General features: G+C 41.6%; 1 protein-coding gene across 2 annotated transcripts in view; it reads left to right on the top strand.

The window, feature by feature from the left end:
- Positions 1-12555, top strand: part of RPTOR (regulatory associated protein of MTOR complex 1) — a gene marked incomplete at its 5' end in the record, with an annotated part of 340079 nt that overhangs the window by 155871 nt on the left and 171653 nt on the right. For both annotated transcript variants that reach the window (XM_079725126.1, XM_079725125.1), the window contains one exon: positions 1995-2153. In XM_079725126.1, coding sequence (XP_079581252.1) covers positions 1995-2153 — 159 coding nt within the window. The remainder of the gene's footprint in view (positions 1-1994; positions 2154-12555) is intronic.

Raw genomic sequence — 12555 nt, 5'->3', positions numbered from 1 at the left:
CTGTGTCTGCTTTCCATCTCTGCTCCCTCCACCTCCCTGCTCTTCTTTTGAAACAACGTCAGCGGATGCTTCCTGAGTAGCACCTGTCACTGTGTGCTGAGCCCTGCACCAGGTGGCAGGCCCACAGCGGGAGCCATGATGCTTCAAACACAGTTTCCTCGCCATTCATGGTCCTTGTTCTCACCACTGTTTTCTTCAAGTGATATCATGGCACTGGGTTGGTTTTTTGTTTGTTTTTTGTTTTAAATAAAGTTTGAGAACTTTATCAAAGTAACAAACATACACATTATTTTTTGAAAGTCAGAACATAATCCTTACCTAGAGGTAAACCCTTTTAGCTGTGTTTTTTGGATAGATATGCCCATATTTTAGAACAATATGTGTATGCTGCTTTTTATTGATTTATCAACTTGAGGTGTTTTTATTGACTTCCTGGTGTGGCTTTAGTGCTTTTATACACATCACTTCCATGCAACCATCTAGTATGGTTATAGATTTACACTTTCAGTTCTTTTTTATTGGGAATTTACCATTGAAAGTTCTTTGAAACCAAACAAAAGGAAATGAATATAAAGTGGAGAGACTCTTCTGATGACCACGGGTACCCCTCACCCAGCCTCAGCGTCCTCACCACACTCAGGTTATCTTGAAGTTTGCACAGTTTCTAATGAAATAAAATCAGTGTTCATAACATTATGACTGTGTGAACACTGTTCTCCAAAAAGCCAGGAAACGTGTTTGGACCTAATTCTGGACTGTGTAGTAGCTCCCTGGCCTGCTGGTCTCTCTGGGCCCCGACCCTCACCTTTTACTTAGAGAGGCCCAGAGGAGGTTGGAGTGTCGGGGGGCAGGACCCCTCATAGCTCTCCTTTCAGTGTTTTCCTGGCTGTTCTGGCATATTTAGTTTCCAAGCGAACTTCAGTAGCAGCTTGTCAAGCTCTGCAAAATAGCTGCTTGTTATATTTATTGGGAATGTGTGGACTCTTAACCTGGGGAGAACTGATGTCTTAAGAATGTGGGTGCATCCTACCCAGGCGGGGAGCATCTCCCATTTGTTCAAGCCTCCTTCTGTTTTCCAGGAGAGTTTTACAAAATTTCCTTGTCAGGGTTTTGTATATTTCTTGTTAAGTTCAATCTTCTTGTTGCTTTAGAAGTGGGGGTTCCTTACGATTTTAACTATCTATGGTTTGTGTATATATATATATATATATATGTGTGTGTATATATATATATATATATATATATATATAAAGGCTGTTGATTTCTGTGTGTTTACTTTAGGTCCTGCTAATTAATTGAATCCTTTATGTTCATCAGCAAGGGTCCAGGCAGGAGTAGTGGGAGGGGGTAAGCAGGGCAAATATGACTAAGCAAGAGAGGGGCAGTTTGCTTCCTTACTTTGTTGTCTTTTTGAAACTATTCTCCCTTGCTACCACATATATTATAGCTTCCTGTGTTTAAGCAAATTCTCTTCCATGTTCCAGACAGTTTTTCCAAACAGATTCAATGCTTCTAAGAAATACTTTTGATATCACAGGGATGCTACCTTTTACTTGTGTTACCATGTGGCAGGCATTACTTATTAATCTCATGGGATCTTCACAGTAGTTCTCAATAAATATTTGAGTAAATGAATGTTTACAACCACCCTGTGAAGTCATCATCCCAGTTTATAGATGGAGAAATTTGAGGTCACTTGTGCAGGGTCCATTAAATGCAGACTTGGAGTAAAGGATAGAGTTGTTTTTTTTTTTTAATTATTTATTTATTTTTGGCTGCTTTGGGTCTTCGTTGCTGTGCGCAGGCTTTCTCTAGTTGCTTAGTTGCTCCGCAGCATGTGGGATCTTCCCGGACCAGGGCTCAAACCTGTGTCCCCTGCATTGGCAGGTGGATTCCTAACCACTGTGCCACCAGGGAAGCCTCAGGATGGAATTTTAATTCTAGGTATTCCCATGAATCCATGATAAGTTTCTTAATTTTTTCTCCTGCAACAGGCGCGGTACAAGCAGAGCCTCGATCCAACTGTGGATGAAGTGAAGAAGCTTTGCACGTCTTTACGTCGAAATGCCAAGGAGGAGCGGGTCCTCTTCCACTACAATGGGCATGGGGTGCCCAGGCCCACTGTGAACGGCGAGATTTGGGTCTTCAACAAGGTGGGCGTGCCATAAAAGGTTCCTGTGAACTGAATTCATTTCTATTTTTACCAGAAAATCTGTAAGTTTTGGTGGTTGCCCACAGGTCCTGTTCCCCTGTAGCTTCTATGGAACCATTGATAGATAATCCGTTTCCACAAACCCAAATGCAAGAAGATTGAATAGGGGCTTGGGCCAGTTACCTGGTGGAAGTTTGGGGATTCTTTCTTTCTTTATGTATTTGGCCATGCATGTGGGATCTTAGTTCCCTGACCAGGGATCAAACCCGTGCCCCCTGCAGTAGAAGCACGGAGTCTTAACCACTGGACTGCCAGGGAAGTCCTGGGGATCATTTGTATTTCAGTGATAAAAGTTGAAAAATAATCAGGCACAGGGAGTTGTTTCTTTTGCGAAACATGTTAATGAAATGGCTATCTAGGGAAGTCATGAGGTCTGGGGGTCTTCTTTTGAGAATCAGTCATGTTCCTAGAAGGTAAAATGGTATAAGTATTCCAAAGAGCTAATACGAAGCAAGTCTGCAGACAGGACTTCAGCTCTGCTCTCTCCAAGGTCAGTGTAGCCGGCCTCCTACAGTCCCTTAATCAAAAGACTGTAGATGAGGGACTTCCCTGGTGGTCCAGTGGCTAAGACTCCATGCTCCCAATGCAGGGGGCCCGGGTTCAATCCCTGGTCAGGGAACTATCCCACGTGCCGCAACTAAGAGTTTGCATGCCTCAACTAAAGATCCCGCATGCAGCAATGAAGATCCCTTGTGCTGCAGCTAAGACCTGGCACAGCCAAATAAATAAATTAAAAAAAATTTTTTTTTTTTTTAAAGGGACTTCTCTGGTGGTCCAGTGGTTGGGACTCCATGCTCCCAGTGCAGGGGGCCCAGGTTCAATCCCTGGTCACGGAACTAGATCCCACATGCCGCGACTAAGAGCCCGCATGCCACAACTGAAAGATCCCACACGTAGCAACGAAGATCCCACATGCCACAACTAAGACCCTGCTCAGCCAAATAAATAAATAAATAAATATATATATATATATATATATTTTTTTTTTTTTTTAAAGACTGTAGATGAAAGTGAGGGGTAAACGACACCCCTTCCCACCATCCTGGGTCCTGTGCTGCAGGCTCTTATCACATCCTCCGAGAGGTGGTGCCTGTAGGTGTGAGCATTCAGCCCACCTGGCAGCTCCTTACACACTGGAGCACATGAACCAGGACAGGAGCTCACCACACCTGAGTTCTGACTTCAGCCTCACCACTTGTTAGCCCCAGGACATGGACAAATGAGAAGACTTCCTAGACCTCTGTTCCTTATTGTGGAAGCTCCTTCATAGTGAAGGATTAAAGTACCCAACACACCATTCACATAGTAAATTCTCAGGGGACGTCCACTCTTCCACAGGTGGCCAACAGGTAGGCAGACGGGACAGTTGGGGACCTGGAGGAGACTGAGTGGAGAAGAGGCCTGGACCCAGCTCCTCCCTCAGGATAGTGCCCTCTCTGCCTTGTATGTACCTAGATACCAACTTGATTTTAATAATTTTTATTATTATATAGATTCAAAATTGTAGTTATAAAAGAAGTAGAATTAAAAGAAATATGATGTCATGAACCACCAGCCATCCACCAGCCGGTTCAGAAAATGAGCCTACAGGGTCCCTGCATGCCCTCCTCACTTTCACCCCTACCCCACCCTCCCAGGTGACTGGCCCCTGAATGCTGAGTTGATCGGTACCATGCTTTTTATAGCTTCCCCATCTTTGGGGGCTCTCCAGACACACGGGGGTTGGGTGTTTTCTGGTTGACGGGATTGGGGTCATTCCTGCTCAGTTATGTGCTGAGGGTCATCCCCCAACTGCTGTGGCTGTGCTTCCTCCCTCAGCCCCGCTGGTGGCCCTCCCAGTGCCTCCTGTGTACACAGACATTGGGTCTGTCCCGTCTTTGTCCAGTTCTAAGCTGCCTGCGTGTTTGCATTACCCATGTCCTCCCAACACTGCGGGGGTAGGGGGGAGGTGGAGCACTGCGTGGTGGTGCAGTCCAGTCACCCCAATAACTGTGAGGCCGGTGCCCTCTGGTTTCTGGGTCTGCCACATAGGCTCCCCCTCTTGCAGTGCTGTTTCCTGTTTTTCACTTGGGTTGTGTCTTTTTCTTATTTCTTATGAAGGAATTCTTTATATTCTGGACAGTAACACTTTACCATTTTTGTTAATTGCAAATGTCCCTGAGTTTATGGCTTGGTTTTTTGGTTTGTCTGTTTGCTTCCGTTCTCTTGTGTTGTCCCTTAGTAGACAGGAGTTCTTTATTTTGAAGTGGTCACTGTTCAGTCTTCCCTTAGGATGTGGGCATTTTGTATCTTCTTTAAGAAGACTTTCCTTATGCCAAAGTTACAGAAGTATTCCACTATGTGTTCTTTCAAAAGTGTATTTTTGTCTATTAATTTGGGCCTTTAATCTACCTGGAACTGATTTTTGCACATACTGTTAGGTAGGGGTTCAAATCCTTTTTTTTTTTTTTTTTTCAAATGGATACCATTACCATTTAATGCCAGCTTTGGACTCGTCAAGTTTCCTTAGTGAGTGTGTATGTTTCTGAGCTCTCTGTTCTGTTCCATGGGTTTCCCTCTGTGCCCGTAAACTTTTTTTTTTTCTTAATAAATTTTTTTTTTTTTTTTTTAATTTTTGGCTGTGTTGTGTCTTCGTTGCTGCACGAGGGCTTTCTCTAGTTGCAGCGAGCAGTGGCTTCTCTGTTGCGGAGCACGGGCTCCAGGCACTCAGGCTCAGTAGTTGTATGTACCTAGATACCAACTTGATTTTAATCATTTTTATTATTGTATAGATTCAAAACTGTAGTTATAAAAGAAGTAGAATTAAAAGAAATATGATGTTGGGCTTCCCTGGTGGCACAGTGGTTGAGAATCTGCCTGCTAATGCAGGGGACACGGGTTCGAGCCCTGGTCTGGGAGGATGCCGCGGAGCAACTAGGCCCGTGAGCCACAACTACTGAGCCTGCGCGTCTGGAGCCTGTGCTCCACAACAAGAGAGGCCACAATAGTGAGAGGCCCGTGCACCGCGATGAAGAGTGGCCCCCGCTTTCCACAACTAGAGAAAGCCCTCGCACAGAAACGAAGACCCAACACAGCAAAAATTAATCAATTAATTAATAAACTCCTACCCCCAACATCTTCTTAAAAAAAAAAAAATATGATGTCATGAACCACCAGCCGTCTCAGTAGTAGACCAGGGCTCAAACCCGTGTCCCCTGCATTGGCAGGCGGATTCTTAATCACTGCACTACCAGGGAAGCCCCCGTAAACTATTTTAATGAGTATAGGTTTTCAATGATTCTTGACATTTGGGAAGGCAAGTTTCCCTCCTTTGTTCTTTTTGGTCCTTTGATCTTCCATGAAAATATTAAAGCAACTTGCCAATCAGTGGATTAATGGGGGGAGACTCAACATCTTTATATTGTTGAGTTTCCAAGCTCTTTTTAAGCGTTTATCAATAGTATTTTATAATTTCATAAAGGTTTATATATATGTATTTTTTGTGGGGTGCTGCGTTGGGTCTTTGTTGCCGTGCACAGGCTTTCTCTAGTTGCGGCGAGCGGGGGCTACTCTTCGTTGCAGTGCGCAGGCTTCTCACTGCGGTGGCTTCTCTTGTTGCGGAGCACAGGCTCTAGGCTTGCGGGCTTCAGTAGTTGTGGCACGTGGGCTCTAGAGCGCAGGCTCAGTAGTTGTGGCCCACAGGCTTAGTTGCTCCGCGGCATGTGGGATCTTCCCAGACCAGGGCTCGAACCCGTGTCCCCTGCATTGGCAGGCGGATTCTTAACCACTGCACCAACAGGGAAGCCCAATACTTTATATTTTTTGATGTTGTTAAAAATGTTTGCTATAAAAAATATATTTTGCGAGTTTTTATCAGGGTATATGGCAAGGCAGTTGATTTTTGTACATTTATTTTATGTCTACTAATTTTGCTATTCTCTCATTGATTCTAATGATTTGTACATATTTTAAAACTTTCTTAACAGACCACCACATGGTGTGCAAATCATGGCAGTTTTATTTCTTTCCTTCCCGTCTTGTTGTGTTTACTGTTCATATCTTACTGTGCCTCCAACGCCTCCCAGAGCGTGGAGTGGTGACTGCATGTCCTTATCTCACCCCTCATTTCGAAGGGAGTGCCTCCTGTGCGTCAGTGTATGATGTTTGCTATAGATATTTGTAAAAAGAATAAAAAATAAGAAAACCCCTTATCAGATGAAAAAGTGCCCTTCTATTCCTAGTTTATTTTTTCAAATCATGAATAGATGTTGCTTTTCCCCAAGCCATTATGTGTGTGTGTGTGTTAGATGACGGTATGATTTTTCTCCTTTAAACTGGAAATGCATTGAAAGGTATATGATTTTCTAATATTAAATATACCTTTCCTTTGTGGGATAACGTAGTGTGCCTTTATCAATTATGTGTTTCATACAGGGGTTAATTCTGTTGTTGGTATTATGTTTCGTATTTTTACATCTGTGCTCACGAGTGAGATTGGCTTGGAATTTTTCTTTCTCTTGTTGTCTTTGGATAATCAGTGTAACTGTGGCCTCAGAAAATAAGTTGAGGGAGTGCTCCACTTAGATACACAGGGATTGTTTTTGTGAGATTTGAAGTACATGTTGTCTGAATATTGGGTGAAGCTTACAAATCAAGCTGTCGGGCTGGTATTTTGTATGTGGAGAGATCTTTGACTACCTATTTAGTTTCCTTCATTGCTAAAGGGCTATCCATATGTTCTGTTTCTTCTTGAGTGAGCTTTGCTAACTTACTTTTGTAGGAATTTGTCCATTTCAGCTAAATTTTCAAATTTGTTGACAAAATGTGACTCATATTTCCTTATTAATTTATCAGAGTCTGGGTTATGATGTTTCTTCATTCATTTTTTTTTTTTTTTTTTTTTTTTTTGTGGTACGCGGGCCTCTCACTGTTGTGGCCTCTCCCGTTGCGGAGCACAGGCTCCGGACGCGCAGGCTCAGCAGCCATGGCTCACGGGCCCAGCCGCTCCGCGGCATATGGGATCCTCCCAGACCGGGGCACGAACCTGTATCCCCTGCATCGGCAGGCGGACTCTCAACCACTGCGCCACCAGGGAGGCCCCGTCTTCATTCATTTTTGATATTGATACTGGATACCTTCTTTCTCTTTTCTTGTTGATCACTCTTACCAGAGGTTTCTGTATATTTCATTAGTCTTTTCAAAGAATCAACATTTAACTTTCCCTCCTCCAGAAGGACTGAAAGAACAATAGGATGAATACTTTTATACTTTTCACCTATATTCATCAGTTAACACTTTGCCACATTTGCTTTATATCTCTGTATAGATAAATATTTTTTACCTTAGCCATTTGAAAGCTACAGGTATCATGACACTAAAAACAAGGACATTTTAGTACATAACTATAATACCCTTAAATTGCTCAAGAAATTTAACATCAACTCTATAATATCGTTTAATACGAAGTCCATAATCAAAATTTCCCACTGCCTCAAAAATGTGTGATAGTAAGCATTTTATGTTTGTTGATTTGGTTTTGCATTCAGGATCCAGCCCAGGTTCGTGCATTGCATTGAACTGTTAGTCATCTTTCTCAGTCTCCTCGAATATATAGAAAAAGAGATTGCTCTTTGCCTTTTTTCTTTATTGACATTGACATTTTTTTAGTGAGGTTATTTTATTGTCTTCTTGTAGTAAGTTATCATAGTTACATGTCAGTCTTTTTTTTTTAAAAAAAAATAGGCATTATTTTTTTTTACAGCAGTTTTAGTTTTTAGAAAAATTAAAAATTTCCACATACAGTCGTCCCTTGGTCTTCACAAGGGAATGGTTCCGGGACCCACTGCAGATACCAAAATCTGTGGATGCTCAAGTCACTTAGTTGGCCCATCATATTCACAGTTCCAGATCCCCAGATCAAACCCACTGAGGATCATGTAGTCCTGTATGTATTTAGTGGAAAAAAATCTGCTTATAAGTAGAGCTGCGTAGTTCAAACGCGTGTTGTTCAAGGGTCAGTTGTATTCTCACTCCCTACCTGGCCTACACCTTTCCTCGGTGTGGTATATTTGTTATAATTGATGATCCAGTATTGATACATTATTACTAACTAGAGTCCATAGTTTATACTAGTGTTTATTCTTCATTTTGTACAGTTCTGTCGGTTTTGCCAAATACATAATATCATGTATCCACCATTATAGTATATTGAATAGTTTCACTGCCCTAAAATCCTGTGCTCCACCTATATCTCCCTTTCTGCCTGTCCTCCCCAACCCTTGGCAACCACTGATATTTTCACTGTCTCTATAATTTTACCTTTTCCAGAGTGTCATATAGTTAGAATCATATAGTATATAGTGCTTTAAAACTGTTTTTTTTTCAATTAGGCTTATGCATTCAAGGTTTCTTCATGTCTAGATAGCTCATTTTCTTTTTACCGCTGAAAAACATTCCACTAGTGAAGGACATCTTGGTTGCTTCCAGTTTTTGGCAATTGTGAATAATGCTGTTCTAAACTTTTGTGCAGATTTTTGTATAGACATGATTTCTTCTCATTTGGGTAAATACCTAAGAGAGCCATTGCTAGACCAGCTGGTATGTTTAGCTTTCTAAGAAATTGCCAAACTCTGTTCCAAAGTGGCTCTGTAGGTTGCATTCCCACCAGCAACGAATGGGAGTTCCTGTTGCTCCACATCGTCCTCAGCATTTGTTGTTGCTCGTGTTTTGGATTTTAGCCATTCTAATTAGGTGCACAGTGGTATCGCATTTTAATTTGCAATTCCTTAATGACATACGATGTTGAGCATCTTTTCATATGCTTATTTGCCATCTATATATTTTCTTTGGTGGGGTTTCCATATCTTTTGCCCCCTTTTAAATAGGGTTATTTGTTTTCTTACTCAGTTTTAAGAGTTCTTTTAATATTTGGGTACAAGTCCTTTATCAGAAATTCGTTTTTAAAATATTTCCTCCCATTCTGTTATTTGTGTTTCCATTCTCTGAAGAGTGGGCACTGACTTTTTTTTTTTTTTTTTTTTTTTTTTTTTTTGTGGTATGCGGGCCTCTCACTGTTGTGGCCTCTCCCGTTGCGGAGCACAGGCTCCGGATGCGCAGGCTCAGCAGCCATGGCTCACGGGCCCAGCCGCTCCGCGGCATATGGGATCCTCCCAGACCGGGGCACGAACCCGTATCCCCTGCATCGGCAGGCGGACTCTCAACCACTGCGCCACCAGGGAGGCCCCGGGCACTGACTTTTTGGAGAGTCCAGACCAGTTATCCTCTAAAATGTCCCCCATTCTTTGTTTTTTTCATGAGTTTATATCAGACTGGATAAAAAGCAAAATCAAACTTTGTGCTGTCAGCAAGAGATGCACTTTAAATACAAAGACACTTAAAAGTTGAATGTAAAAAGGTATATCATGAAATACTAGTTGAAAGAGAGCTGGAGTGGACATATTACTAATTAGAAAATAGACTTCAAGACAAGGAGTTTTGTCACAGATGAAGAGAGACATAAGGTGTAGACGGCTAATAGGAGAGTTAAAGATACATAAAGCAAGATTACGAGGGCCAATGAGAGAAAGAAACACATCCATAATCCTAGTTGGATATTTGAGTAACCATCTGGCAGTTATTGATAGGTTAAAACTGGTGTTAAAATTGAAGATAAAATTGATAATTAAAAACTTTCTCACAAGGAAAACTCCAGTCATGGTATATTATATTTTTCTAAAAAAAAAAAAATCAGTTACTATTATAAAAGACTATCAGGGCTTCCCTGGTGGCGCAGTGGTTGAGAGTCCGCCTGCCAATGCAGGGGACACGGGTTCGTGTCCCGGTCCGGGAAGATCCCACATGCCACAGAGCGGCTGGGCCCATGGGCCATGGCCGCTGAGCCTGCGTGTCCGGAGCCTGTGCTCTGCAGCGGGAGAGGCCACAGCAGTGAGAGGCCCGTGTACCGCAAAAAAAAAAAAAAAAAGACTGTCAATCACTCTGACTCAGTTAACAGAACCCTGCACCCAACGCCCACAGAACACACATTGTCCCGGGCAGGTGGACCGCTCACTAAGAAAGGCCTGTGCTGGGTCACAGAAATGTCATAATAAAGTTTGAAGGATTGAAATCATTCAGAGTCTATTCTCCGGCCACAGAATCTGAAATTGTAGGCTAGCTGGAAAATCCTCAAATATTTGGAAATTAAATGACACATGTATGAAAAAAGGTATCACAAGGGATAATAAAAATAATTCAAACTAAACAATAATGAAAAGACGACTTGTTAAAATTTGTAGGATACAGCTAAAGCAGTGCTTGTATAAAAATGTATAGCTTTATTAAATCCTTATACAGAAGGGAAGAAAAGCTTAAAATAAAAATCTAAATATCTACCTTAAGAAACTAGGAAATGTTGAGCAACTTAAACTCAAAGGAAGTAGAAGGAAGAAGTAATAAAGAGCACAAATCAGTAAAATAGAGAACAGGTGGTAGAGAAAGTTAACGAAGCTAAAATTTGATTTTTGGAAAACATCTGTAAAATTAACAAGTCTTTGGCTAGGTAGCAAGAAAAAAGAAGATACAATCAACATTTAGGAATGAAAGAGGGGATATCGCCACATATCCTATAGACATTGAAAAGATAGGGAATGTTAATAATGTTATACCAATACATTTAATAACTTAAATTAGATGGAAAATACCTTTTAAAATACAGCTGAAAGCGACCCAAAATGAAATAGAAAATCTGAATAGCCCTAGATCAATCAAAGAAATTGAATTCACAGTTAAAAACCTTCTTACATGTTGACTCATGGGTGAATGGATATTTTTATTTAAGTATCATCTTATCATCACAGTGTTTCCTGATCACTATATGTAAAGTGTTAAATCATAGATGGAAAAAGGGAAGTGTTCTTCATGATGCATAGGAAGTACAGTTTACACCAAAACTGGAAAGTGAATGTTCTCTGTTTCCATCAACATTTGCACTGTCTGCACCAGGGGTTCTCAAAGTACAGGTCCCAGACCAGTAGCAGCAGTATTCTTGGAATTTATAACACATGCAGATTATCAGACCCCATCCAAGACTTATGGAAGCCTATTCTGGGGAGGGGCCCAGATTTCTGCGTTTTAACGAGCCCTCTAGGCCATTCTGATGCACTCTCATTTGAGAATTCATCCTCCATAAATCTGGTTTTCAAATATAGGACATCTGAGAAGTCAGTTAAGATATGGTCTAAGGTTTTATGTCTCAGCATCAAGAAAACAATATTTTTTAAAAACTTTAAAGCTCTTATAAAGAGATAGCCCAAAGTTTTCTATCACTTCTCCTGAAGAAAGAGAATTTTTACTGATGGTCTTCAGCTATTGCAAGCAAACACAAAAATGCTAGAAAGGTCAAGTTTACAATAAAATTAACAGCTTTTTTTGGAGAGGGGGACAACTGCTGTATTCTCAATATGGATAAAGTAACAATTACAACAAATGTTAAATGTGGTCTGGCACAAATATTGCTTTTAAAAAATCACAAATCCTTTGTTTGTTTGTTTGTTTGTTTTTTGTTTTTTTGGCAGTACACGGGCCTCTCACTGTTGTGGCCTCTCCCGTCTCGGAGCACAGGCTCTGGACGCGCAGGCTGAGCAGCCATGGCTCACGGGCCCAGCCGCTCCGTGGCATGTGGGATCTTCCCGGACCGGGTCACGAACCCGCGTCCCCTGCATCGGCAGGCAGACTCTCAAGCACTGCACCACCAGGGAAGCCCACAAATACATCTTTTTGATAATAGCACATTTAAAAACCTTTATGACCATCTTTCAACAGACTCAGTAATGAACTATATACTAAATCAGAATAAGAGGCATCTATTTGATAGTGATATGCAGTTTTTCCAAACCAATAAATTCTATTATTTAAATAACATTTATTTAGCATTACTCATAAGGTAAACAATTATTGAATTGTAGTAAAGGAAAGGCAGAGAAAGTATCAACAAAGCCAATAAACCTTCAGCCTTAAGGATTTTAAGAGACTAGGAGTTTGCTTGTGACTTAAACCCTGCAGTGTTTTGTTCACAAGTACCATTGCCCCATACCTAACATCTCTGGGCCATCACCTCCCAATACCGGTTCCTTCAGAAGGAAGATGAATCTTCTGCTTACCCATGCCCCTCTGCTCTCCTTGGAGGACAGCTGTATGCAGACGCCCTTACTGTCCAGGGGAAGCCAGGATGACACATCCAGATATGCCTGTGGTTCCTGTCTATGAGGTCAGAGGAAGCATGCATCCTTGGGGGCTTTACCGGAGAGCCCTTAGGAGGATGCCATTTTACTACGGCTAAGACTTCTGACTCACATTCTGAGCTCTTT

The sequence above is a fragment of the Hyperoodon ampullatus genome (genome assembly GCF_949752795.1).
Source record: "Hyperoodon ampullatus genome assembly, chromosome: 19".
Taxonomy (NCBI): domain Eukaryota; kingdom Metazoa; phylum Chordata; class Mammalia; order Artiodactyla; family Ziphiidae; genus Hyperoodon; species Hyperoodon ampullatus.
The sequence above is the reverse complement of the archived record's forward strand: the minus strand, read 5'-3'. Positions and strand labels throughout refer to the sequence as shown.